This window comes from Dreissena polymorpha, chromosome 7 (assembly GCF_020536995.1).
Source record: "Dreissena polymorpha isolate Duluth1 chromosome 7, UMN_Dpol_1.0, whole genome shotgun sequence".
In the NCBI taxonomy this organism is placed as follows: domain Eukaryota; kingdom Metazoa; phylum Mollusca; class Bivalvia; order Myida; family Dreissenidae; genus Dreissena; species Dreissena polymorpha.
In genome coordinates, this window is record NC_068361.1 from 55,679,745 (window position 1) to 55,705,506 (window position 25,762).

The following is a 25,762-nucleotide window of genomic DNA, read 5'->3' on the forward strand; positions in this document are numbered from 1 at the left end:
GGATTGTGAATTTTGCTGCGATTTCCAGGCTTCCAGCTATATATGCTTTGCTGAAAAGATTCATTGTGTGTGTAGTCTTGTACCGAGAGGAAATCGATTTGAACATTGTGATATGCACTCCATAGTAGTCCTGTATACACAAACATACTAATGATGTTAATAACGTGATCTTGATCGCATATTGTCAGGCAACAAGTCAGCATGCGCGAACCCGGATACGGTGGTCGGCTACGTCACGTCCGGTGCATGCAAGCCTCCTGCGAACACGGATGTTACTGAAAAGAATTGCCAGTGAGTGCTCATTTATTCAGCTTAATTCCACCTTTAACATTAGACTTGTATTCACTTTCGTTTGAATGTATATCAGTACAAACGTTCACGGGTACAGTGTCGAGTAACATCTGACTATTCTGTTATCTGTCTGTGAGACTTAAATGTTCACAATCAACAGTTTTTGAATCACAGTAGACATAATTACAGGTTCTGTGATATTTAATATGCATATCCCTTATGTTATGTTATATAAAATTCATGGTACCCTAGTTACTAATACAAAATCATGGTTTCCTAATGCATACCTCGTTTCTTGCTTATCTCGGTCTACACGTTAAACAAACTGTTACACGTTACACCAATCGAAAATGAAGACTCTACCCGACATTTACAAGATATGATTTTAAGCTTAACTTTTCACAGATTTTGGCATGTAATGAAGTTGGTCATTAAATGCTTTATGTTGATAAATGTAAACATTGGATCTAAAAAGCTCAAGTAAAAAACAAAAATAAAATTAAAGAAAGAAAAAAAAAGTAACCTTCAACTGGGCTCGAACCACTGACCCCTGGAGTAAAAGTCTATCGTTTATACCACTCGGCCATCTGTGCTCATACAATGACAGATGTTTTTTATACTTTATATTAGCAATCCTCGTAGTGTCACAAAATATAACGACAAAACAGAACTCTTCAAATTGTTCAATCATTTCGCGTTGCAACGCTTTGTAGCGCCGTTAAATGTCGCATCGCCGTTATATGTCGCAGGCTACGAGATTTGTCGCAACGTTGACGATAAATGTCGCAAGGAACGATACATGTCGCAAATCCTACTGACGATATATGTCGCAACCGCACAGGCTAATCAGGGACAACACTTTCCTTTTGTAATGGCATTTTTCGTTTAAATAAAGTCTCTTCTTAGCAAAAATCCAATTTAAGCGGAAACTGTTGTCCCTGATAAGCATGTGCGGATTGCACAGGCTAATCTGGGACGACACTTTACGCACATGAATTATGATCAGTTTTCTCAGAACGCGAATCATTTGGACATTTGAACCTGCCAACATGCCAGCACGATACGGCTGAAATCAGCCAACATGTACGAATATGTGGTTTTGACCAATCGAAACATGATATAAATCCACACGTTGGCTGACGTATATGCTGGCTATCTTGTATAATTAACTACAAATGTGGAGGCATGGTAAACTAAACTATAAATATGTAAGTATACAGTGTATCTATACCATAATCGAAAAAAACGTCAGTCAACCCATTATCGTTACAATAAATTGGGCATAAATAAACGGACGGGTATAGAGTTTGAATACAATGTAAGAAATATTAAGAACGTAACAAATTAACACTGCCTTGGCGCAAATATATTAATTTACATTGTTAACATGTTCATAAATCAAACGTAACTTGATATGTAGACCAAGGCTAAGGAGAACAAGTTGATATCTAAATATTATGTCATGAACTCAATAAACTTCTATGCTTTATAACACAGGCTATCATAGAGTTGTTAGACTATAATCGAGTATTAAATAAGGTTATTTAAATTTAACTGTTATCATCTTTAGATATTTGTATATATATTGTCCAACTGTATTGAAAACATGCAGATATAAGTGGAATGAAAATAAAAGAACAAGAAATCAAGCAAACACTTTTCGCAGATGATACAACGTAACTTACAGATGAAACACCACATTGGTTCTCAGCACTGATGCATACTATTCAAGAATGCAGTGAAATATCCGTACTCAAACTAAATACGCAAAAATCTATAGTAATGCGCATTTTATTAGAGAAACAAATTGCTTTTGAAAAAGATAAACTAAATCAACACAATAAAACACGAAGCATTTTTGTATTAACTCCTTAAAGAATCTTGCCTATAGCCTTTTTTCTTAGGATACTTCTCTATTAGTTTTGTTTATTCCTGTCTCCTTCTTATTTTCTCCTTTTAAGTTAATTGTATAACTACCAAAAACAAGTTCGTATTTTTACGCGCACAGAAAATCAGTGCTTTTTTCCTTAAGTAACAAACATAGCTTGTCTTTTGAAAGTTATTTTTCTTTAATTATTTTTCCCTTCTTTAATAAACTAATCTTGTACCCCTTTTTCAATCTCTTAAAAAATGTAAAAGCATCATCTCAAATACTATTTTCTGGTAACGATTTGAAGCATAAAAACATGTTTGTTTAATAATATTTCCATAGTATTGTTGTTAGTATAAACCTGAATAACTTATGTGTGCATATAAAGTGAATGTAAATAATAATAAAGTATATAATTTTATGTAACTGACTAACTGACGAAATATGTTATATTTGTTAATATGTACAATCATGATGTAATTGAGATATATGTTGAAAAACAAATAAAAATAATTAAATAAGATATTTCCGATATTTCGTTGGAATAAGCTGGTTTTCTATCGAATGTTACTTGAATATATATCGCCCCATTGATGCAAAAAGGTACTACGTGATATTGAAATCAGGCCAAGAATTATAAGAATTGATTGGGTCAATATTGACCACAACTGACGATTTCGGACAATACTGACCGCAACTGACAATTATGGAAAAAACTGACCACAATTGACCATTTCGGACAATACTAACTAAAAACTAACCATTCTGGTTGCAGTCGGCTCAAAGAACCTCGTCGGGTAATCTAAATCTAACCTTAAAGTTTAAGTCATTTTACTTCAAGTTTTCTTTTTTAACATGACTTACAAAGGTGTGCGACATTTATCGTTAATGTTGCGACATATATCGGCAGTTGAATTTTTTGCGACATTTATCGTTAAAGTTGCGACAAATCTCGTAACCTGCGACATATAACGGCGATGCGACATTTAACGGCGCTACACGCTTTATAATTTTCAGAAATTAAATCGTCAAAAGTTGCTTATAATGGACATTTCAGAGCATGGTAAAACGGTACAAACGCGGTTGAAAGTGTTATGTGTTACAAAAGATAACTCTTTACGTATATGCTGAGATTTTACTCTGAATTCATGTGAGAGTTTTTAGATGCTCAGCCCTGTAACCATGGTTATTTGGTTATCTAGAAACGATATGCCGGTCCTTAAGGCGTTTATAAAATTATTAAAAAAATACTCGGGGACTGAGGCTTTAACTCGTTCACTTTTGTTTCCATAGAGCTTTTGGTGCAATGTTGGATTGCATCGCCAAAGGATTAGTACGTGACATGGGCATATCCGACGACGGCGGGCTGCATCGAAGCCTTTGCGTGGACACCATGACCCAGATGATGTCAGACTCTCAGTCCACACTCAAAAGGCTTTTCGAAGGAAAAACGGGTGGGTTCGACCCCAAGGAATGCGTTGGTGAGTGGATATATTATTGATGTTTTTTCCAGTGTATTAGACGCTTCTTGTTCGGAAAAAAATATCCATTTCACCAAATAAAAAAAACGATGCGATGCTTGCCTTTTCAAAATTCAAAAATTGCATTGGGGCGCACACAACAATTAATGCGCTAGCGAGTCGATTTTACACACTTTTTACATCATTATTAGTGTATAATACGCAATGTTGTGTTTTTTTTCAAACGACTGAGACAACGATGCGTCTGATATGTGTTAAAAAATCTGCTGTTTGTCTCTTTCCAAGTTGTTTTTATCTGCCCGAAAGAAAAGATACACCAAGCATATGAAAACTGTGCGAATTAAAAGTCTCTGAAAAAAGTTTATATAGTGTATAATTATTAAGATCGCGAATAAGATGTTGTCGATAAATCGCTACAGGTAGAGATGGTAAAACCAACGAATAAGAAAGAATGTGATTGGTTGATGCCTTATTATTTTTTATTTGTTTTTACAGTGCACGCAACAGTGTGTGGAACGGGAAATGGTCGTCCGCTCGAAGGACGCACATGCAGTGGCCGAGAGGCATGCCCATCCGGGTACAAATGTGTGGACAAATACTGCTGTCCGGAAGGTAACGTAGTTTGTGTAATCGTCGTGTAAAAAAGCTTTATGTGTCATGTCACGTACAGTGAATTCAATGACAACAAAATAGTTGCTAATATACAATGAACAAAGTCAATATTTAGTGTCAGTGTATCACAGTAAATATGAAACTACATACACGTGTGAAATAAAGTAAGTAAGAATGCTTTCCGGATGCTTTATATTCAGAGATGTAAAAAAACTTTCATACAGACAAGAGTACAATACAGAGAGTCGCATGCTAACCTAGTGTAGAAGTGTCTCATTCCAACAACAACAAAATAATATCGTTTAAATATAATGCATATCCATACAGACATGTAAAATGCATAAAAACCCGGAAACCCTTTTCTTAAAATGGAGTGATAATACTTTAATGTTCACATTTTCTGTTGCAGAAAAGTCCGGCATATGCCCGGATTTTTCCGGGAAAAGGCCTCCGTGCAATGCGCGCTGTAAGAAGGATTCCGATTGCGGATCGCAAGAGAAATGTTGCAACGTGGGATGCAATGGTGGGAGCACGTGTGTGCCTTTAGGTAAGCGTGCATACACACAGTCCCGGATTACCCATTAGGCAGAGTGGGCAACTGCCTATAGGCCCAACGACAGTTAGGAGCCCCATGAAACAGTGACGGAAAAATATTTTTCTTAATAATTCTTAGCCTTCAACACGGTATTTTCGCGGTAGTTAAGGAAATATCATAAGTGTGTACACATCTTTTTATATATTGAAAAATTATTGAATAAACAATCATATTTGGCTTAACTTAATTTCAGAATTACTTTTTATAAACGAAAGGTTTACTGTAGTCACAACAAAAACAACACGCGTGGGCCCCAAACGTTTTTCTGCCTATGGGCCTCCACTGTGCCAAGCCGGCACTGCCTACACGTGTCCCTGGTAACACGAGTGCTGTGTAATGTCCGTTAGCAAATATCGATACTATGAACATATGTTTAAAGCTCACCAGGAGTAATCATTTATGCAATTAAACTATTAATATTGAATGCATAAACTAGTCAACACGTATGCCTGAAGTTTTGCATTATTTAAACTTCAATATTCGAACGTAGCATAGTGTTCCTAATACTTAAATATTGTACGTATGTCCTAGATAAATCATTTCTGAAAGCTATGAATGTGTACATGTTCAGAGTCTGTAAATGATACATCGTGTGCATGCTTGCTGAATATATTGCTGAATATAAATATTCCAAACATTTGTTTGGTGTATATTCTAGTTGACAACATGCACATCCTTAAACTATTTTAACAAAGCCGTGCTTTTGTAGGCGTCTAATTATGTTATCCTTTCTCGAAATGCGATAGCGTAAATGTACGCCATGTTATTGTGTCACTCGTTGTCGCAGGGTCTCGCAATTTCTCTATATGCCAGCGATATAATATAACTGTTTCATCAAATTCTTGCAGTGTCTCACAACTTCTCGAAATGCGAACGAGAGTTTGACAACGCCAAACAGCTGCTGATTGTGTCCGGTGAATGCGGGGATGGCAACAGCGTCCTAAGGATCCCAAAGTGCGAGAATAGCAGGTAACAAATAATACAATCAATCTGAATACAGTCAAACATGAGAACAGCGGTCAGTCAAGGGAAATGACCAAAGTGACCGTTGTCCACAGGTGACTGTTGTTTTCGGATAACAATTTTTAGATGGTTTGTCAGTTGGTAGTAATGCTACGTCGTTACCCCACCCAATCGTTTGCATACAGTGTAAAACAAAGGCTCATTGCCGATAACTAAGCATAAGAAAAGAATAAACTTACATTGAACTTGATTTCTAGGAGAGATTTGTAAACCTGTGACCGCTATCCTCTTACCTTGCCTTATACTAGATCTGTACATCATCACAACATTTATTTGACTGATGTTTTATTGAATATGTTTAAGCTCGTTGGTATCATTAAACTGAAATGCTGCTTACATTTGTTCCTTGTGTATTTGCATTACAAAAATAAACACGTATGCTAAACAAAATGTTAATATTATTAATAACCTTATGATAAAAAAAGGTAATAACCTAATATCAAAGAACACTATCACTAAACTGTATTCTTTCTCTTTACCTTTGGCGGTTTGCGAGTCTGTCTATATGAATGTCTATATTCCATTAGGTTTGCTCCAATGCAAGGTGACATTGAGAAGAGTCGCTTTTATTGCGTCGATGAACATGGCGACAAGATAGCTGGCTCGGACCATTCGGATGTTGTCGACTGTACAAAAGGTGTCTTACTCATTGATGATGTTTCCACAACAGTTTACATCACTTTTTATAAACTTTTTTTTTCATTTTTTAAAAAATAAAATAAACTTATTTTAAAGTTTTTGTGTTTAATTGAAATAATTTTACTTTTGTTGTGTAATTTTTTATGTATATATTTGCCTTCCATACGTAATCCCTTCTATCAATTAATTTGTCTATCATGACTTAATATACAGTGAATGCTGGAAAATGTCCTGCCAAACCAGCCGTCTGCGCCAACAAAGCGTCACCGGATATCTATCAATGCAATGACGACAGCAAATGCGCAGCGTATCAGAAATGTTGCATGACTGAGCTGTCAAACGTCTGTATAACCGGCTGTGTGAACGTGACGCAAGGTAATATTTTCTTTAAAATACACCCATATCGGATGGAAAGAAAAAAAACATTAATAAGGGTATAACGATATGCACACTCATCCTGATTTGAAGAGATAAATGCCTCTTTTACGTTCTCATGGTATCCCCTATCCCTGTATAGTAAGCCCCTTAAAAGCTAACTTACGTTTAATACTGAATAAACATGCTGTAAAGCCGGTGAGACTTTTCACTTAAAATGTATTTGTAACAAAATAAAGGCAAAATGGTTTTAAGAGTGGAAATATCATTAGTAACTTGCCGTAAGAGTGGAAATATCAGTAGTAACTAGAGAGGAAATATCAGTAGTAACTAGAGTGGAAATATCAGTAGTAACTAGAGTGGAAATATCAGTAGTAATTTGCCGATTCTAAGAAATCAGCTTAGCAATCCTGATTTTTTCCAAATATTGTTTATTTATTGTTGCATTCATCATTTTGATAAAGAATAACAGACCGAAAGTGTTTCAATTTTGAGAAAAAAATACACGGTGTTACTGACAAATAAGCTCCACCATACGGGTTCAAAGTAAATATTTTCTTATTTACTAGCCGCTGCATTTTATGCCCCCGATAGGGTGGCATCTAGCAGTCGCACTGTCCGTCCGTCCGTCTATCTGCTATGTCCCTTCAGATGTAACCTTCATATTTAGTATGCATGTGTATATGAACAAGGCCTTTCCATACGCACAGGGGCATATATCTTCCGTTGGAGACAGCTCTTGTTTATGCTTTGTAATTGTTTTATACAGAGTCCAAAAATCACATTTTGAACAAAAGAAACCAACAACACCTATGCTATTAAATAGTATTATTACAGTTAATGAATTCAATATTTATCACAAATTGTTGTATTAAAAAAAACGGAGGCGGCTAAGTCTGTTTGAATGTATAAAACATTAGCAAATATACCCGAAACTCTCACGTCCATGCAGATGTGAGCAGTTCAGAGACGCCTTGATCTTAATAACGTTTACACAATCCAATTAATTTCATGCTGATAGGTCTTAAATGTTCAAACATGTTTCTTTGACAAAATATTTGTGCCCTGAATCGAAAAACTAATAATCTTGAATATAGCGTCTGTTTGCAAACACATCAAATGTGATTACATACTTCTGCTGGTTTAACTTATTTTACCTTTAGAATAAAAAAATGTTTACGGTACCAAAAAATGATGATTTTTCGTTTTTATTTCAGCGGATGCTGCTGTACAGGAAGGTAGGGGCGTTGACTTGTATTTTCAACATTTTTATGTAATTTTTAGTGTTTTTACCTAGAATAATCTTTTTTAAGAGTTGTTTATACCTTCAGAAAATGTTCATGGTAGAAATCGCCTGAATTGAATGAGAAACATAATATTTGAATAGTTCGACACTGTTAGTGGCAACACATGCATGAAACTTTGTATACATTTTGTGACATGCATTTTTAAAAGAAGCAGAAAAAAGGAATGCAAAAACTTCAAGCAAAAGTATTAAAGCATATGCAGGAAAATATGAATTCTATCATCTTAAAACACCAACATCGTCCGTCCCATTTGCATTTGTTTGGTTATATAAACCTTTCACAGATTCTAAAGCCGAATAACGGGTACGTGTGTTCGGGTTTTCGTTATATGACCAGTAATATGATGCCACTGGGTCATATTTTTTACTCTCTAGATTGCCCCAACCCCGTGTGCTGCCCGATAACGCTATGCCAGGACCAGGTTTGTGCCGCTGACGTCACGGCCACATGCCGGATCCAATCGTGCGGCCAGTGCTCCGTGAAATTCTACAATAAAGACGGCCATGTGAAAGACTGCGAAGCTGGTACGAATGATTAATCCAAAACAATGTATTTAGATTAGCGTTTGCGATGTTTTTGCAAGAGTGCGAAGTTGCGGCGTCAACAATTGGTGTCTGCTCATAAATTTAACAATCAGGTATATTGAATATTAGTACAAAGATGACGTACTGCGAGACTTTGCTTAAGATTGCATATGTTGTATGAGGTGTCATTGCTTCTTTGAATAGAAATAAAATCGGTTTGATATCATCTTAAGGATCCTAAATATTGTGATGTTACTTCCAAAATGTGTTTGTGATCTTTGATGACTTTCGTGAGCAAAAACACTTGATCTTGCTCGCTTAAGAGCAAATTATTCTAATAAGTGCTAAGTTATGCCATTTGATTTTTTTTAATTTGAATTTTATCATATCTGAAATCAGCAAGCTTTGCAATTTTTTCGGTGAAGCTATTTAAATCCAACAATTGCGTATATGATTTCACTAAACATGTTAATGCATTAATCATAAGTTTTGACAAAGATGACAAATGTGTGTTTTTTTCCCTTATTTTATTAACATTCCTCGTTTATTACTTTTGTTATTTAACCTAACCATCACTGTACCCCGGGTACTGCGCGAGTCCCTTATGAGCTTAAATAAATACACTGCTTACCTGCAGCAGCTTACTCAACGGTTGATCCGGCAGCTGATTATGAAATTATATTTTATGGATAAAAGTACATAATGTGGAACAATTTCCAGTGGAAACTGGTACTGTTTGCCGGTAATTCTAGTTTTTGTGTGTGGCATATTTAAGTAACGACATATTGTTCGTTCCAAAAATATATATATTGGATCAATGTGTTTTTAAAATATAGACCATGAAAGAAGATTAGAAATGTATAAGGTAAAATGAGAATGAATCGAATCTCTAAAATAGCAGGATCATGTGTTATGGTGCTTAAAATTATACTTCCTGAATAATTATATCCTTAATTCAAATTTTCGTGTAAAATAAAATGGGTCAATGCAGATCTTATCTCGATTAGACTTGAAAATGATTTACAGGGGTGCCAAAATGCAAAGTGCAACGTATAACGGCGAGAATTGCAAACGCCAAAATGAAGAAGACAGCTGGGCAGAAACTTGGCGCATTTATCAACAGTCGCCTGCGTAAGTCAAACGGGTCGTCAGCCGCAATGGTTGACGTCATGCATACCGAAGTTGACGTCATGGAAACGGAGGGCGATCTTCTGGACAGACTTCCAGACGATCCGGAAATGGGCATGCAGCATAGTGAGTAAACGCTTCTTATCATTATCATTTTCATGTTATGCTTGATTTATGTTCATAGTGTAAATGCTATGTATTGAAGCTTCCTCTAATATTTTTCCTAGGATTTTCATTGATGTTAAGTAATTTTCATTGAAACCATGAAAGTCAGCAGACTTCTTTGATTGAATTCATTGATAAAACATGTTTTAAACTGGACAGTTAATTGGCACTTTAGAACTTATTCATAAATACATGTAATACACGTCGTTATATTGTTGTCTTGTTTTTTTCAGTAAAATGTAAATTGTTTGCTTAAATAAAATAATGAATTTAAGGCTTACTTGCAGAATCATAGCATCTCCTGTGAGTTTAAAACAGAGATTAAAATAGCATCACTACATAACATTTGAGCGAAATTCTCTTGTTGTTAAAAATAATATTAAACATTGTTTTTAGCATCAAAATTCCAATATATGCACCTGTCCGTTATGTACGCTTGGGTATTTTTCAGACGAGAGGTCCGTCCCAAAGGTTGACCATTTTTGTAACCTACTGAACAAGTTTGCACCATGCCAGCGCGGCAACTGCTCATTGGGCGACCCTTCCAGGTCCGTGTGGCAGCTGTGCACGTGCGAGCCGGGTTACTATGGGCTGCTGTGCGAGAAGAATGACACGGATCAGAGCAAATATCTGTGTACGTTACATGCAAACTATTTGATTGTAAATTGTTTATCTTCGAAGCGCCAACCAAAAAAAAAACATCGCCTTAACAGAGAAGCCGCGTTTCTTTTTTTTAAACTGGTCTCTTAATCAGGACTTACCCTGCCCTTCGCCCAAGAACGTGGCGTGCAGGATCAACGGGGTTCACCGGGGTTTACACACGGGCTGGACAGAATGAAAACACAACGTTATGAATCTTATTTTTGAAAATATCTCAAGTTATTTCAATATACAAAATGATACTTCGAACACGATACTGTCAATTTGATGTTTTGTTGTCGGAATATCATTAACCAAACTATGATATACTGATGAAAGAGAAGAACAACTGATTTTTAAATTAACTGTTTTGATGTACTCGATTTACCCCCATATAAATTTTGTTAAAATCATTCGATCCATTTCTCACGCCAACATCCGTGTTTTTCTGCGCATGCGCTTCACACGGTTTATAAAGAAATTAATTTACTGGTTGCTAATTTAATTCGTTCAGTGAAGTAATTTTCCATACATTTCCATAATTTGCATACACGTAGTTCCATAACATATGAAGTTAAAATTGGACATATCTTCACCAAAAGGGTGCTTCTTTATGCCTGTTCTGTAATTTAAGGATTGCATGTGGTACATATTGTAGATATCCCTAATGTTATGTTTTCCGTACATGGCTTTCACGTCCGTTTATTGTATTACACAATCACATGATTGATTTACGCAATCATGTGATATGATCAGGCACTCGTGCACTTATATTACCAATGCAATAAAACCCGATATTTAACAGAACTCGATTCTTAAATTAAAAATGGCATCTAATCTTTTTGCGGACCGACACGGGATTTATTGCCACCCATACATAGTGCAAACAACGGCAAAGACAGAAGTTGTACCTTTTCGTATGGTGCATTCATTAAATGGAAATCCATCAAATAATTATAGTTGGTACTTTAAGTCATTTTGAATTGATTAAAATATATCAGATTAAATTGCATCCACAGATTATATGGTATTTTTCTATCCTAAGTTATACGTATTTCAGAGTAAGTATATTACATTCTAGCTTGCAGAATACCGAAAAGCTTTGTCTATAAAATTAAACAAATTGAACGAAACTTTATTTTGTTTAAATAGCAAGAAGTCCGTGCGAACGGGACAGACACAGCATCGATACCATCCGCTCGCTTTTAAGGAATGCCACAACCAGCCGCCTGTCGGCAGTGGTCGCCATGTATATAAAGATGCGCAGCGCCGACATCCGCTTTTTACCGGAGATCACCTGCGGCTCTGGACTAGAGTTCAATGCCACGCAGGTGGGTACTAAATGCAATACTTGAGCTATTATTAGAACGCCCTAACATTTGGGTCAAAAGTAAATGTACGTATTAAATCGATGTTACATATCTGTCACTGCGATTATAAATGGATCACTGCGATTATATTTATTTCTATAACAGTTGTTACATTTTAAACCGTCTTTTTTTCAAATCGTAATGCTTGTGTCGATAGCTCCATATTTTCAGGTAAAATGCAAAATGTGTGTGCATTTAAAATATGTTGCGTAAAGGTTCATCACATGACGACGGCGTGTCAGGCATATTAAGTTTGTTCCTAGCTCAAAGTTCAATGTACACAAGGGTAATCGAAATATTACGTGCATTCTTAACAACGAGGTCGACATAATTCCGACGTGCATTGAGAAATTTAAAACGAAATGAATGCAACACAAATGCCTACAAACACATTTACGTTACAATTTTTTTTAAACCACTATTTTAATTCAGCCGCTGAGGGCTGACTGACCTGCAATCGACATACGCATGCTAATTAATGATAACCCTGCAAATAGCTTAAAACTAGTAAGATAAAAATGTGACGGGAATTTGAATCATACCAATATTATTTTTTGCCGTATTGCAGAGGGCGCTGCTGCTCCCAGACCGTGGCGTACACATTTCCTACTGCTCCAACCGAACCACAGGGAAGCCGGTACCCAACACCCTGGTGTTCGCAGCGGAGAGTGCAGGCACCCTGACAAGACCTGACTGCAACATCATCGTCCAACAGGATCCCTTAAGTAGGTTCAGTCTCTGTTTATCTCCATTCGTCTCGCCTTGTGATGTTTATACTTACATAAAATACATTCACTTCGCCACTTTCCACGTCGTACATAATCTTGATTATTTCAGGTCTTCCTCAGCGATGCTTGTTCAGCAAGCGACAGAACTGTACGTCCTTGAACTGCGGATATTTCTATGATCTTACGAGTCAGCGGTGCATGAAAGGAGCCCCGACTGTGCATAGTTTCGACTCGCTTACTGACTGCTATGAAACCTGTTCATGTGAGTAGGCTAGGGATCATTAAATGTTAATATTTAATAATAATGTGGTAGGGATGAGTCGTTCTTATGCATTGATATCCTAAATGAAGAGAATTACAATTAAATGTCATGTTATGTCATAAGGTAATGATGCTATTCACAGAACATTCCATGTAACTTAATGATGCGTCGATCAGCGATATTTTATTGTGTATAAATTTTAAGTTTTCATTAGGTATTTTCAGTCTACTTTGCCCTTTTCGGTCGTTTACGCGTACAATTTTACAGACCCATCAGATGATTCCAGTCAAGATATTTGTTTTTAAGCAGATCTTTGATGGGCTGAAAATCATTATATGTATGTTAATACTTTCTATTAAACCTGCGACTAACTTAATCTCAAAGGAATGGGTAAGGTATGGGTACATTTCGTTATGTTCAGGAGCCAATTAAGAAAGTCAGCATGCTTTTAAACTGTAACATGTATTTTATGTTTACTTTGTTTCAGTCAGTTACAAGTGCAATATAACAAATACTCCGGACTATTGCACAATATCCTCCAGTCCGAAGCCTTGTCAAGACGTAAGTAAAACTGATATCAATTACATGTCAATGTTTTTGCATACGGTTTATTTTTTAACACCCATAATAGTTCAGTAGATTAGTTCAGATGTTATGCAACGTTTACGCATAAAATGAAACGTCAGCTGCACCAACAGGCGAAAACACCTTATTGTACAATGCGGTCCTTTAACCCATATATGCCTAGTGGACTCTCCCATCCTTCTAAATTGGATCAATTTATTTGCAAAATTAGGGATGTCTTAAGTGTTTCAACCGAGTTAAAGGAGCTCAAACCTCACACTTGGAGACGTATGCATGACGTGTGGATTTGTTGTATGGCGTACTGACTACAAACAGAGACGTAGATTACGTCTCTGCTTTAGACCAAAGCATATGGCATATTGAAACAAACAAAGCTTCTAATGTCTCATGCAGCCTTTAGGGTTCGTATGCGTAGATAATGAGAAAACTAAATTTTTCTCGTTTGGCTAAGATATAATTGTAATCATAAATGATGATGATGAGTCGTTAACAGCAAGTAAAGTATAGGTGTAAGTTTGTATTATATTAATGTATATTAATATGTACAAAAATGTATTCGTACCTTTCTATCATGGAATAATACCAGTTTTTTAAGTGTCTCAGGAAACCTATTCTTTGTTGACATTGCCACTTTAAAAGCTGGATTTTTGTGATGGTGTATTTACGCTTGTTTTTACGCTTTCATGTGCACAGACAACCGGAAAATCTGTGTGTGACTACCGGAAACAGTTCTGTCACGTGAGCGAGAATTCAGACATGAACATGACTCAGATGGGCTCGTGCAAAGGTAAGCCAAGAAATGTGTTTTGTCACTAAGTAGAAAACAAATTAATCGTATGTCAGGTGCACACTAAGTTTATGTGGAAAAAGTGTAGCTATTCTATCTTGTATTGATATGTTAAGTACTATGTTAAGTTGAAGTCAAAGTAACCTTGATTTAAATAAAGTTCTGTTTGCACAATCGGTTTTCCCAGACATGAAAATATGTTGAATGACAAATGGCCTGACCAGCAATCATGTTAAATCATAAGTTTTATGTATGATTTCATTACACACAATACATAGTATATTTTATAAAACTCGTTATCATAAGTTTTATGTATAATTTCATTACACAGAATATATAGTATATTTTATAAAACTCGTTATTATATAACCATTTGTACTCTCATTTACAACAAGCAAATCGAAAAAATAATCAATCAATTTCGTTTAGAGTATGTTTTGCATATTTTGTAGTCGCAATGCTTTTTAAAAATCGATTTCCGAATCCAGATTTCCCTGCGTTTTGTTTACTGAACAAGAGCGCAGGATACCACGTGATGGGCGTTGCTAAGGAGCCTGCGTATTTCTACAACGCCACCTCGCGGCGCTGCGAGAGATTCCTGTACCTCGGAATGGGAGGCAATAACAACCGATTTAGTAGTTTGCACCAGTGTCACACGGAGTGCGGGGGTAGGTTGAAGACGGAGGGATTGGTGTTGGCAGCCTTTCTCCATGTTGGCAGGTTGTTTCGAAAACTTTCTAGCAATATGCATTTTTGTTACACAGATTGCGGGTAAATTTTCAGGTCAAGGAATGTAGAAGTGTTCATCAGTGTTATACACAAACCATAGGGTAAGATTGACGAATGGGTGTAAAACTAAATGTTAAGAGTTTTGAATGAGTGTCACACAAAATGTGGGGTTACGTTGACGAAACAGCGGTACCAAATAATGTTATGCTATTAGCGAATGAATCTAATAATTTTGATCAATGCTGGGAAACGTTATTAAAACATGGCTCAACGACCGGTTACACAGTCTGCAATAGTGTGATGCAGACGTTTATTTGGAAAATCGTCTAATACAACCTTTCATTCAAGCTAAGGGGATCTGAAAGCAATCGAAATCTCACCAACTGTCAATCAGATTCTTACCTAAATATCGATCGACCAATCAGCGGTCCATAAATCGGGCGCGCCGGTTGCTAACGACCTGTCCGCCATTTTCGAGACAAGCTGAATGCCTAGTTCTCATTCATTCAACAGTTTCCTTTATTTTGTTCGAAATAGCGTACTTGTCAATGAGTACTTTTATTAACATAATATATTCACTTCTACTATTGGCCAAATAATTACTTCTTATTAAAAGCATCCGAACTTTCAAAATTTGAAACCAAACATGTAACAGATGCTCTCAAGCATCACATCGGTAAAGAAATGTCATGCTCATACAAAATTAAATAATTAAATTTAATCATGAACAGCTCGTGCGTACAAGTATGATGATGTAAGCTGCCCGCTACCCACTTTACTGATGGAGTCATACCCGGAGATACAAGAGGACGTTTGCGACAACGATTATGGGTGCCCAGATGGTCAAGTATGTTGCTCCAATGGGATGTTCCATGTGTGCGCCAGTCCTGTTAGTAAGTACACTGATGTTTTTCTGATAAGTGATTTATAGTAACATAACTATGGATTAGTAAACTTGACCTTTACATAATTCATTGCACGTGTATGCAAAAATATATGTCATGAAAAAAAAAATGTTTACGGGTTTGTACTGTAAGTATCATCATTGAAAGGGAAACCATTTACATATTTTCATTGCGTAAGCACTCATTGAAACAAATTCCATTAATACAACGAACGTATTCTTTGTTCAGATTTAATGACTAATAACGGCTGAAAAATGCGTCAAATCGGGGACTTGTTAAAAGTTTATAAAAGTAAAGTAAGAAGACCGAATGGTTTCCAGAACAATTGCTGAAACATTTTATGTTACTTGTTTTTGGTCCTTAAATCTTACCTATTTGTATCCAGAAACATGCGTTGGAGGCGGAAGATGCTCCCTAGACGGGATCTGTGACAGGGGAAACTGCACGTGCCCTGAGTGCGATACCGATGCACCACTTCCGGTATGTGATATTTGTCATATCCGTATTGCGCTCCAGGAACGGTTTACAGGAAGAACAACTGTATTTATGTTACAATAATCCCCCCCCCCCCTTCACGTGCAAAAAGTAATTTGAGATTTTGTGCTAAGAGTGGCTGATAATAGCACGGTAATAGTACCATTTATCAACTCACAGTACATTCAGTTAAGCAGGTGTAAGTTGGAATCTGTCTTGACGGAACTGTTTCGTTACTCTGCAAGGTAAAAGTCGTTGGTTTATTATTTTGTCGTTAATTATTTATAATGCTAAAAAAAATCCGGATAAATTTTGTCATTTAAATATTTGTTCTTTAGTTTCAAATAAAAATGCACCAATTATTGTTTTAATCAGTTTTGCCAAGCTGTCAGTGATGTGTGGTTTTCATTTGTAAATCTTGTAGATTTTGTTAAGAAATTTATTTTAAATTATTTGCAACTTACAATTGTGTGTCAGGTTTGCGGTTCCGACGGCACAACGTACCACAGCCTATGTGCGTTACATCGGCGGGCGTGCCAGACTATGGCAAACATCACCGTGGCATATTACGGGGCCTGCCATCGAGAAAGTATGTATGATATACATGTATGTCGTATATTTAATTGTGTCATGTTCTGAGAAAATTGGGCTAAATGCATGTGCGTAAAGTGTCGTCCCAGATAAGCATGTGCAGTCCGCACAGGCCAATCAGGGACGACACTTTCTGCTTTTATGGTATTTTTAGTTTCAAGGAAGTCTATCCTTATCGAAAATCAAGTTAAGGCGGAAAAGTGTCGTCCCTGGGATGACACTTTACGCACATGCATTAAGCCCTGTTTTCTCAGAACACGACTCAATTAAATACCGTATACCGATTTCTTTTTTATCAATAAGATGTTGTTTTTTTGCATGTAAACTATCCCTCAGCACCTGAATCCCAATATTGTTAGGCTAAGGACACATGTTTGTTACATACGTATTAAAACATCTTTGAGATATAATTTATAATCAATCTTTGGGATATGCTTCTTAACACACATTGGGTAATGCTACTTAACACCCCTTTGGGGCATTCTTCTTAAGACATCTATTGAACTAAACTGCTTTTGCCATCATTGGAACATCCTTTTTAACACATCTTTTGCCATCTCCTTAACAAATGTTTGTGACATTCTTCTTAACACTTTTTTGGACATACTTGTTAAGAAACAATTGGGCCTGACGTGTTCAAACAGCTTTGGGGTGAACAGAGCCAATACAAAGCGTTAATCAGGACAATATAAAGTAGTTATGACGCTCTATAGATAGTGAACGCAAAATAAGTTTGCTTTATTTGTACAGATTACATGTTCTGAAGGAGCATTCGTTTAAGGTTGTAAATAACACAAATTGATTGAAATTAAATTGCGGCCCGCTAATCGATACATGACATCATCACTTTGTGTCATCGATTTCAGTGTGCAACGGAATGCAGTGCAAGGAATACGAGAGCTGCAGTAACAACACATGCGCCTGTTCGAACCTCTGTACGATGGAGTACGAACCGCTTTGCGCCGTGGTACCGGGTCGGAACATCAAGCGTCAATTCGGAAACAAGTGTCACCTAATGTCGGTTGCCTGTCAAACGCACACGCGCTACGTGGTCATCCGTAACGGAACGTGCGATTTCAAGAGTAAGCATTTCCCTTATATTGTGTAAATCACTTCAAAGTCTTTGTTAATAAGTTTGCGATTATGAAGTTCGTGTATCAATCGTTCGTATTTTGATATGTTTTAAATTTAATCGATTAACAATCCGAGTGAAACCACAAACAAGCGAAGTGTATTTTGCTTGCACTGCTTACAATTCCGATTTCAAGGGTGAGTAAGTACAACTCGTATGACTTGTTTAATAAATCCATTGGCAAAAAATAAATAAATTACGACTCTTTCTTTATTTACTGATTCTGTGTTTTTTATTGAAAATTGTGTTATTATTGTTGTCTTTCAATCGCATGCAAATGCTTACGGTGTTCATGTTCAGCATTTTATAACGGTATGTTCTTCTACATTGTCGGTATTTTAATTTTAGTAAAATAGCATATAGTTTATCCTCGTTTTAATTGTGAATCATACCTGAAAATGCAAATACATAAATTTATACTAAATGTTATAAAAACATCATGAAAAAAGGTAAAACGACTAATTACCATGAAAATGGTGGGAGTACTGACTAATAAATTAAATACGTCTCAAATGAAAATATGTGTTTTTATGTCCCCCACCACTATAGTGGGGGACATACTGTTTTTGCCCTGTCTGTCTGTTGGTCTGTTGGTTTGTTTGCGCCAACTTTAACATTTTGCAATAACTTTTGCTATATTGAAGATAACAACTTCATATTTGGCATGCATGTTTATCTCATGGAGCTGCACATTTTGAGTGGTAAAATGTCAAGGTCATCCTTCAAGGTCAAAGGTCAAGTATATGTGTCAAAATCGCTCATTTTATTGTACACTTTTGCAATATTGAAGATAGCAACTTGATATTTGGCATGCATTTGTATCTTATAGAGCTGCACATGTTGAGTGCTGAAAGGTCAAGGTCAAGGCCATCCTTCAAGGTAAAAGGTCAAATATATGGGGACATAGTGTTTCACAAACACATTGCTTGTTCTTTTTATTTTTAGCACCAGTCACGTGTGAAGCGATGTGTACAAGCGAATATGACCCTGTGTGTGTGCTGTACCCGGGAACTTCCGGCACTCCAGTCACGCTACCCAACATGTGTCACGTTGACAAGTGCGCCGAGAATGAGGCCAGCACTAGGCCACACGTGTTGTACAGCGGGGAGTGTCAAGGTCGGTGGAATTTGAGTTCGCTTGTATCAGATTTACAAAATTACATTATTTGCTTTAAGTAAACGTTGTATTTCATAATTACGGTACGTTTTGTTATTTTATGATTGTTTTAATTTTATTGTAAAAATTGAATATCAATATTAGAACTATTGTTTTAGATTTGACATGCACTGCCGTTCAAAATAGCGTTTCTTTGCGGTGCTGGATTACTTCTTTGTATAAAATTGAATACTGAAAAAAATATTTTAAGCTGTTTTTATAAATATTAGAAAAATGTTTTCGCATTTAAAATATCTTCATATTTTAAAGTGATCAAAGGAGACCAATTGTATGGACCCTTTAATAAGCAGTTCATGCATTTGAAACCATAATATGTACACACCGAATCTTCTAAATAAGGTCAATTAAAAGGGTTCACTCTTTTAATGATGCTACGTATCAATGATATAATGGAGGCTGCAACGTTTATGTGTTTGCTGGTTTAAACTTGTCGGTATGTTGCAGTATGTTGCTGTTGTTGTTGTTTTGCAATATCGCAGGATTTCCATTTCCGCACCGAGGTGTAACGCCATCAATAAATCACAGAAAAGCTGATTGCATAGAAAAAAATTGAACTGTTTTATGCGAATTTATCAAACCTTTAAGTACAGTCAAACAAGTTCAGTTTTTTATCTATTTATAGACAATACCTACAATGACAGTACGTTTCACTTATCGGCAAGCAAAGCGTAGTAATATATCGAGTTACTTACAAGAAGTCTGTAAAGTCAATAAGTAGTTCCAACAATACCTATTTCAGAATAGCACTATTTAATCCTGTATCGTTGCGAAAAAAGTCTAAATAAAATCATTATTTACCTACAAAGTGTGTATGCATTTTCAGGCCGATGCGGTGCAAATCTTACCTGTCAGATGTATCAGCAGTGCGTGAATGGCACGTGCGGTTGCAATAGCGTGTGCACTAAGGAGCTGAGACCAGTCTGTGCGTATGCGGTTAATGTCCCGGAACAGCTGAAAACTTTCTCGAACGAGTGTGAAATGCGGCGCGAAGGATGCCTCACGGCAACTCGCTACATTATAGTGGAGTTCGGGCCATGCGTAAAACCAGGTAATAATAATAATAATGAGATATAGGGCTATTTCTATAAACGACCTTCAAATGCTCATATAGTATTGTTAAGTTTAAATGTTAACATTCATTGCATAGTGTGCATGGTAAATGTTGCCTTTGTCAAATAAATGAAAACCGTTGCATCTTTTTGTTGCCATCCTATTTGCACTTAACAGTATGCAGCTATTGTTGTTTTGTACCATGAATGTAATTTTAGTATTTTGATATTCTATGATATTACACGGTATGTTTGTGTGTCCAGACACAAAAATATATTTCAATCAGTTATCGTCTGTTTCTTGTAAAGAGAGTTGTTAATCCAATGCATGCCAGACATTTTGCTTTTTTTTTGGGGGGGGGGGGGTTACTTATTTGGATTGGTATAATTGTATTTTCAAACGAGCATTTACTTATCTCATATTGTAGAACATGCAAGTAATAAACTCTGTAAAATTACCGCGCAACTTTTGAAATCTTCTCCTCAGCTCCGAAATCCGATTGTCCGGCAACGCGACCGGATGTTCCTAACAGCTACAGCTTCTCGTGCAGAGTGGAAACGGATGCGTTCTGCGACAGGGAGACAGAAAAGTGTTGTCCGTACGGCGCCGGGACCAGATGTGTTCCCAGATCAAGTACGGGGGTCTATTGTTGAATAATTGCGTACAGAAACAGTACCTATAAACACATCTTTAAAAGCATTTTTATTAAAAATAAAACCATTAAACATTCTCAATATGTTAACGATATTGTGTTAATTGCTTTGTTTTTTAGAGCTTTGGTCTCACTGGTTTACAGGTTTTTTATAGGTCTATATTGTTGATATATCCGAATATTCTATGAGTAATGGCGGTAATACTTTATACAATACATTTTGTCAATAAGGCTTTGAAAGCAATGTGCTTGCGTAATAAACTGGGCTTGTCCTTTCATACCCAAATTGATATGAAGAGTATGACATAATTATGTATCACTGTAATTTATATTAAAGCTTTTTCCACGCACATATTATGTAACAAATTATTAACATTTCAGGTGAAAGGTGAATATTATTTAATATTATTTTATACAGAAAGGGGTATTCCCTAGTGGGATGTGGCGATGTCGTCGGCGACATTTTATAGATCCGCCGGTGAAGAAGTAAATGAATTATTGATTGGTTGATGAATGGATACTCAGTCAATGGATTGTGCTTTTGTCTGCTACAGGTCCGGTGGTAAAGAAGCATAACAATCATAGATTTAATCAATTTTTTTTGTTCCAACCTGACCGTATATCCGCTTCAGGCCTTATAGTCCGCACAGAAGTCAAGTTCGGCTTCTGTCCACGTATCACTCCGCTCACGTATGATCTATCCGAATGTCACAGCGACATCTGCGGGCAAGATGGTGACTGCGCTGGAATGGGAAAATGTTGTGTGAATGTCGTCTGCGGCCATTCTACTTGCGCGGTCCCTGAGATGCCTCACGCATATGAAAATCGTGAGTTTATTGGAGTGATATTTGTTTGCCTTTACGTCCGTTCAACTTTGTATTTTCATAAGATTGTGTCACAACAATTAACGTTTAAACTTTAGGTATCAAGTTCAAATGTAATTACATGGGCCGTTTGTGTATGGCATAATAATAGCTCTAGCTGCAATATGGTATTTGGAACAATTTCCTTTGATTGGGACGACAACATTTAAGACTTTCATATTCAGCGCTTGGCAAGTGATGCTAAAACCGGAATTTGGTAATTCAGAAATAAAATGTTTGCTATTTATTTTTTTTAGGTTCAAGACGTAAAAATACCCACTATGATTAAGTTTACAAAAACTCATTGGCAGCTTTCACAGTCGCTGTGAATAAATAGAACACCTTGTATGTTTGTTCAACAGCTACATGACTTCACAATATGGCCTGCAAAATGGAATTTGTGATGACGAATATACGTAAACGAAACCAATATCACATGTCCTTGGCGAACATTCCATGTAACTGGCCGTAGTAATGGTTTCATAACTATGCAAGACGTAGGAATTGAGCCATTTATGCCTCGTGGACTCTCCCATCCTTCTTAATTGGATCAATTTATTTCCAAAATTAGGGATGTCTAGTTTATTTATTTCTATATTTAGACTATTTCTGAAGAAATTCCTTTAGGCAAACAGCGCAGACCCAGATGAGACGCCACATCATGCGGCGTCTCATCTGGATCTACGCTGTTTGCCGAGGCCTTTTTTATAGACGCTAGGCATAAATGGGTTAAGCGTGTCACTATAAATTCGTATTAAGTTCTTCATAACATTTTAAAGCCGCATTACGCTACCAATTAAAGTATAAAATCAAATCCTTTTAGCGCAAACAACTGTGTGCGGCGCAGACTTTACGGAAATACCCGATGTTGAGTGCGATCCTTCCGTTAACGCTTCCTCGTGCCCCGTCGGTTCATCGTGCAAACGGGCGCGTATTGGCGAAGAAGCAATTGGTGTCTGCTGCTCCAAGATGGCCACCGACTTAGCAAATAACCCAGAAAGTAAGACATATAATATGTTGGACATGTAATATGCATAGGCGACGTGAGGCGCAAAAGTCCATGAACTAACTCCCGTTTAACCCTTTGCATGCTGGGAAATTTGTCGTCTGCTAAAATGGTGTCTGCTGAATTTGTAAAAATAGCATTTTCTTCGATTTTTTTCAAAGAATACTATCAGAATAGCGAACAGTTTGGATACTGATGAGACGCCACGTTTTGTTGCGTCTCATCTGGATCCAAACTGTTTGCAAAGGCCTTCAAAATTCGGTTCCAGCACTGAAAGAGTTAAGTATATGAAATATAGAAACATAACAATATGATTTTTTAATAATTTTGTCGGTCACCATTCTCTTGATAGATCTTAGATGCATAGTTCAATAGATGAATTTATAGCAATATGTAGTATGTATATTTTAATACTGATTATTTCTTTGCAAATAAATCGATGCCTACTACTGGTAACTATTTGCAAATTCATAGATGCCTTCTAACTTTGTTTCCTTCTTCGTTTTATTTTGCTATTTGATCGTTTCAAGTTCGAGCCCGACAGACATTGTGCAGGTTAATGGAGGTTGTGGGTATTGGTTGTCCCGGAGGACGGAAGTGCCTGGGCGACCTTAGAGGAGGTCGAGTATGCGGCGTAGAGGACCAGGGTACGTTCACTGTCAGTCAACAATAGAAGGCTTCATGACATATTACATTACAAAGTAAAATGCCTATTATCCCATTTCGTTAGCCAAGATCAGGTGCTTTGAGATATACCAATTCCACGTTTAACTATTTCAGGGAATTGCTCAATTGGGATTGTACAGTGTGTTGTGAACCCGTGTAACGTCAGTACCTGTTCCAATTACCCGACAGCCAAGTGCACGTAATTATTTTTTTTGTCATCTTGCTTCAATATATGAGATCTAGTTCAATATCTAGTTAAAATTTCAAAAGTAATGACCCTTGTTTAACCAACAATTTCCGTTTCATAATTGTTATGAATAAAGACAATGCAAAATTACCAAAATACATCATTTAAGTAACAATGGCCAAAGATCTTATTTAGTCTGTAGTATTGTATAATTGCCATTACTACGTCTCATTAAAGCATGGTTATGATTAAAACTTGTCACAGCCAATGGTCACATATTTTATATAGATTGTTAAACCAAAATAACTATTATTTAATTTCACCTGAAACACCATGTTTTTTTTTGAATATTTATGTCATTGGGTCCCAACCAGCCTTTACCACAGGGTCAATATTTCCATGGTTACATTTTGCTACATTTTACGACTTGCGGCATCGGGAGGTCCTAGTTGCTTTAAATATAGACGGGTAAACTCCAGAAACTGAAACAGGAGACACATGTTTTCTTCTTACCCACTATTTCATCGCCGAACACGAACACTAAACCTTGAATTATCAAAACTTGGTTTACCGCCATGTAATAGTAAATTCAAAGCATATGTGGTTAAAACCGGGTTGCGGACTGCACAGGCTAATCTGGGACGACACTTTACGCACATGCATTAAGCCCAGTTTTCTCAGAACGCTGCTCATAGAGTTTTTAGTAGACCGTCTTTTAAACGCTTCTCCTCCAGTTCACGAAATGCTTTGAACTTGTTTCAGGGCGAACTATTGCGGAGGATGTCATGCGGTATATACAATGGAGGGCAAGGACGTTACTCACTTGTGCAATGGTAAATACACTCAAGCATTCACTTATGTGTCATTTAGTGATCCGTAAGTTCTACCCCAGTTGTTCAAACTTTGTTTATTTGGCATAACTACTCTGGTACACAAACCCTGATGTCAGCACATTTCTTCGGTATACGGATATACACTAATCTATTGTCGGGCAGGGGTGTGATTTCTCATTCTTTCAGATGATTTTATCCCTTTCAATGTCAAACTCATTTTACACATAGTCACAAACTTGTATGAATCAATGTATAAATGGTTCTTAAGTCACACTCTGAGTCCGCAGAAGAATTACATCGTTTGTGTTATTTTTTTAACAATATCATTTTTTTAAGTCAGGTTTTTTATGATAACGTAAACATCGTATATGCTTCAAAACTCCAGACATAATGTTTTTACAGTCACATTTACAGTATGTGAAAAAAAATGCATTTACTAGCGCTGGCACTTAGTATATAGTTTAACTTCCAAATATGTATGTAAGAATATGTACTTAAATGATAAAAAGTTTGTATATTTCATTGAAATGCAATTGATTGGCATTCAAATATTAGTTTTAATTCTAAATATTCAAGCGACTGAACTTGAATTAAGTATTCTAAAAAAATAAACTAAATGTTGGTCATTGCCGTGCCTCTTTTCAGCCACTCTCTGTCAGAATGAACGGGATTTCTACGAAAAACTCAACAATGCTGGTTTAATGAAAACCACGACCGCTTTGCAAGAAAGTACGAGTGATGACATCTGAGTATTATCCTATTAGGATCGATTTCATATACATATGAGTCGCGTTCTGAGAAAACTGGGCTTAATGCATGTGCGTACAGTGTCATCCCAGAATAGCCTGTGCAGTCCGCACAGGCTAATCAGGGACGAAACATTCCGCTTTTATGGTATTTTTAGTTTCAAGGAAGTCCCTCCTTACCGAAAATCAAGTTTAGGCGGAAAGTGTCGTCCCTTATTAATCTGGGACGACACTTTAAGCACATGCATAATGCCCAGTTTTCTCAGAACGCGACTCATATTTTCCGATTTAATAGCACATTATAAATTTATTTAATGTTTTAAATTCACATACTTGTGTATACAATGTAATTTTATTTAATATTTTTATGC

The 25,762-nt window shown here is 36.6% G+C and overlaps 1 protein-coding gene across 1 annotated transcript in view; it reads left to right on the forward strand.

The window, feature by feature from the left end:
- Window positions 1-25,762, forward strand: part of LOC127838229 (uncharacterized) — a 76,575-nt gene that overhangs the window by 34,069 nt on the left and 16,744 nt on the right. The window contains exons 13-42 of the mRNA XM_052365845.1: window positions 189-291; window positions 3,455-3,642; window positions 4,138-4,254; window positions 4,664-4,801; window positions 5,698-5,818; window positions 6,400-6,509; window positions 6,725-6,886; window positions 8,104-8,124; window positions 8,568-8,717; window positions 9,744-9,971; window positions 10,462-10,644; window positions 11,802-11,980; window positions 12,588-12,744; window positions 12,857-13,009; window positions 13,497-13,570; window positions 14,288-14,381; window positions 14,870-15,049; window positions 15,842-16,003; window positions 16,401-16,495; window positions 16,967-17,078; window positions 17,947-18,162; window positions 19,158-19,328; window positions 20,212-20,436; window positions 20,925-21,071; window positions 21,723-21,917; window positions 22,777-22,953; window positions 23,490-23,606; window positions 23,740-23,824; window positions 24,575-24,645; window positions 25,291-25,374. Coding sequence (XP_052221805.1) covers window positions 189-291; window positions 3,455-3,642; window positions 4,138-4,254; window positions 4,664-4,801; window positions 5,698-5,818; window positions 6,400-6,509; window positions 6,725-6,886; window positions 8,104-8,124; window positions 8,568-8,717; window positions 9,744-9,971; window positions 10,462-10,644; window positions 11,802-11,980; window positions 12,588-12,744; window positions 12,857-13,009; window positions 13,497-13,570; window positions 14,288-14,381; window positions 14,870-15,049; window positions 15,842-16,003; window positions 16,401-16,495; window positions 16,967-17,078; window positions 17,947-18,162; window positions 19,158-19,328; window positions 20,212-20,436; window positions 20,925-21,071; window positions 21,723-21,917; window positions 22,777-22,953; window positions 23,490-23,606; window positions 23,740-23,824; window positions 24,575-24,645; window positions 25,291-25,374 — 4,215 coding nt within the window. The remainder of the gene's footprint in view (window positions 1-188; window positions 292-3,454; window positions 3,643-4,137; window positions 4,255-4,663; window positions 4,802-5,697; window positions 5,819-6,399; window positions 6,510-6,724; window positions 6,887-8,103; window positions 8,125-8,567; window positions 8,718-9,743; window positions 9,972-10,461; window positions 10,645-11,801; window positions 11,981-12,587; window positions 12,745-12,856; window positions 13,010-13,496; window positions 13,571-14,287; window positions 14,382-14,869; window positions 15,050-15,841; window positions 16,004-16,400; window positions 16,496-16,966; window positions 17,079-17,946; window positions 18,163-19,157; window positions 19,329-20,211; window positions 20,437-20,924; window positions 21,072-21,722; window positions 21,918-22,776; window positions 22,954-23,489; window positions 23,607-23,739; window positions 23,825-24,574; window positions 24,646-25,290; window positions 25,375-25,762) is intronic.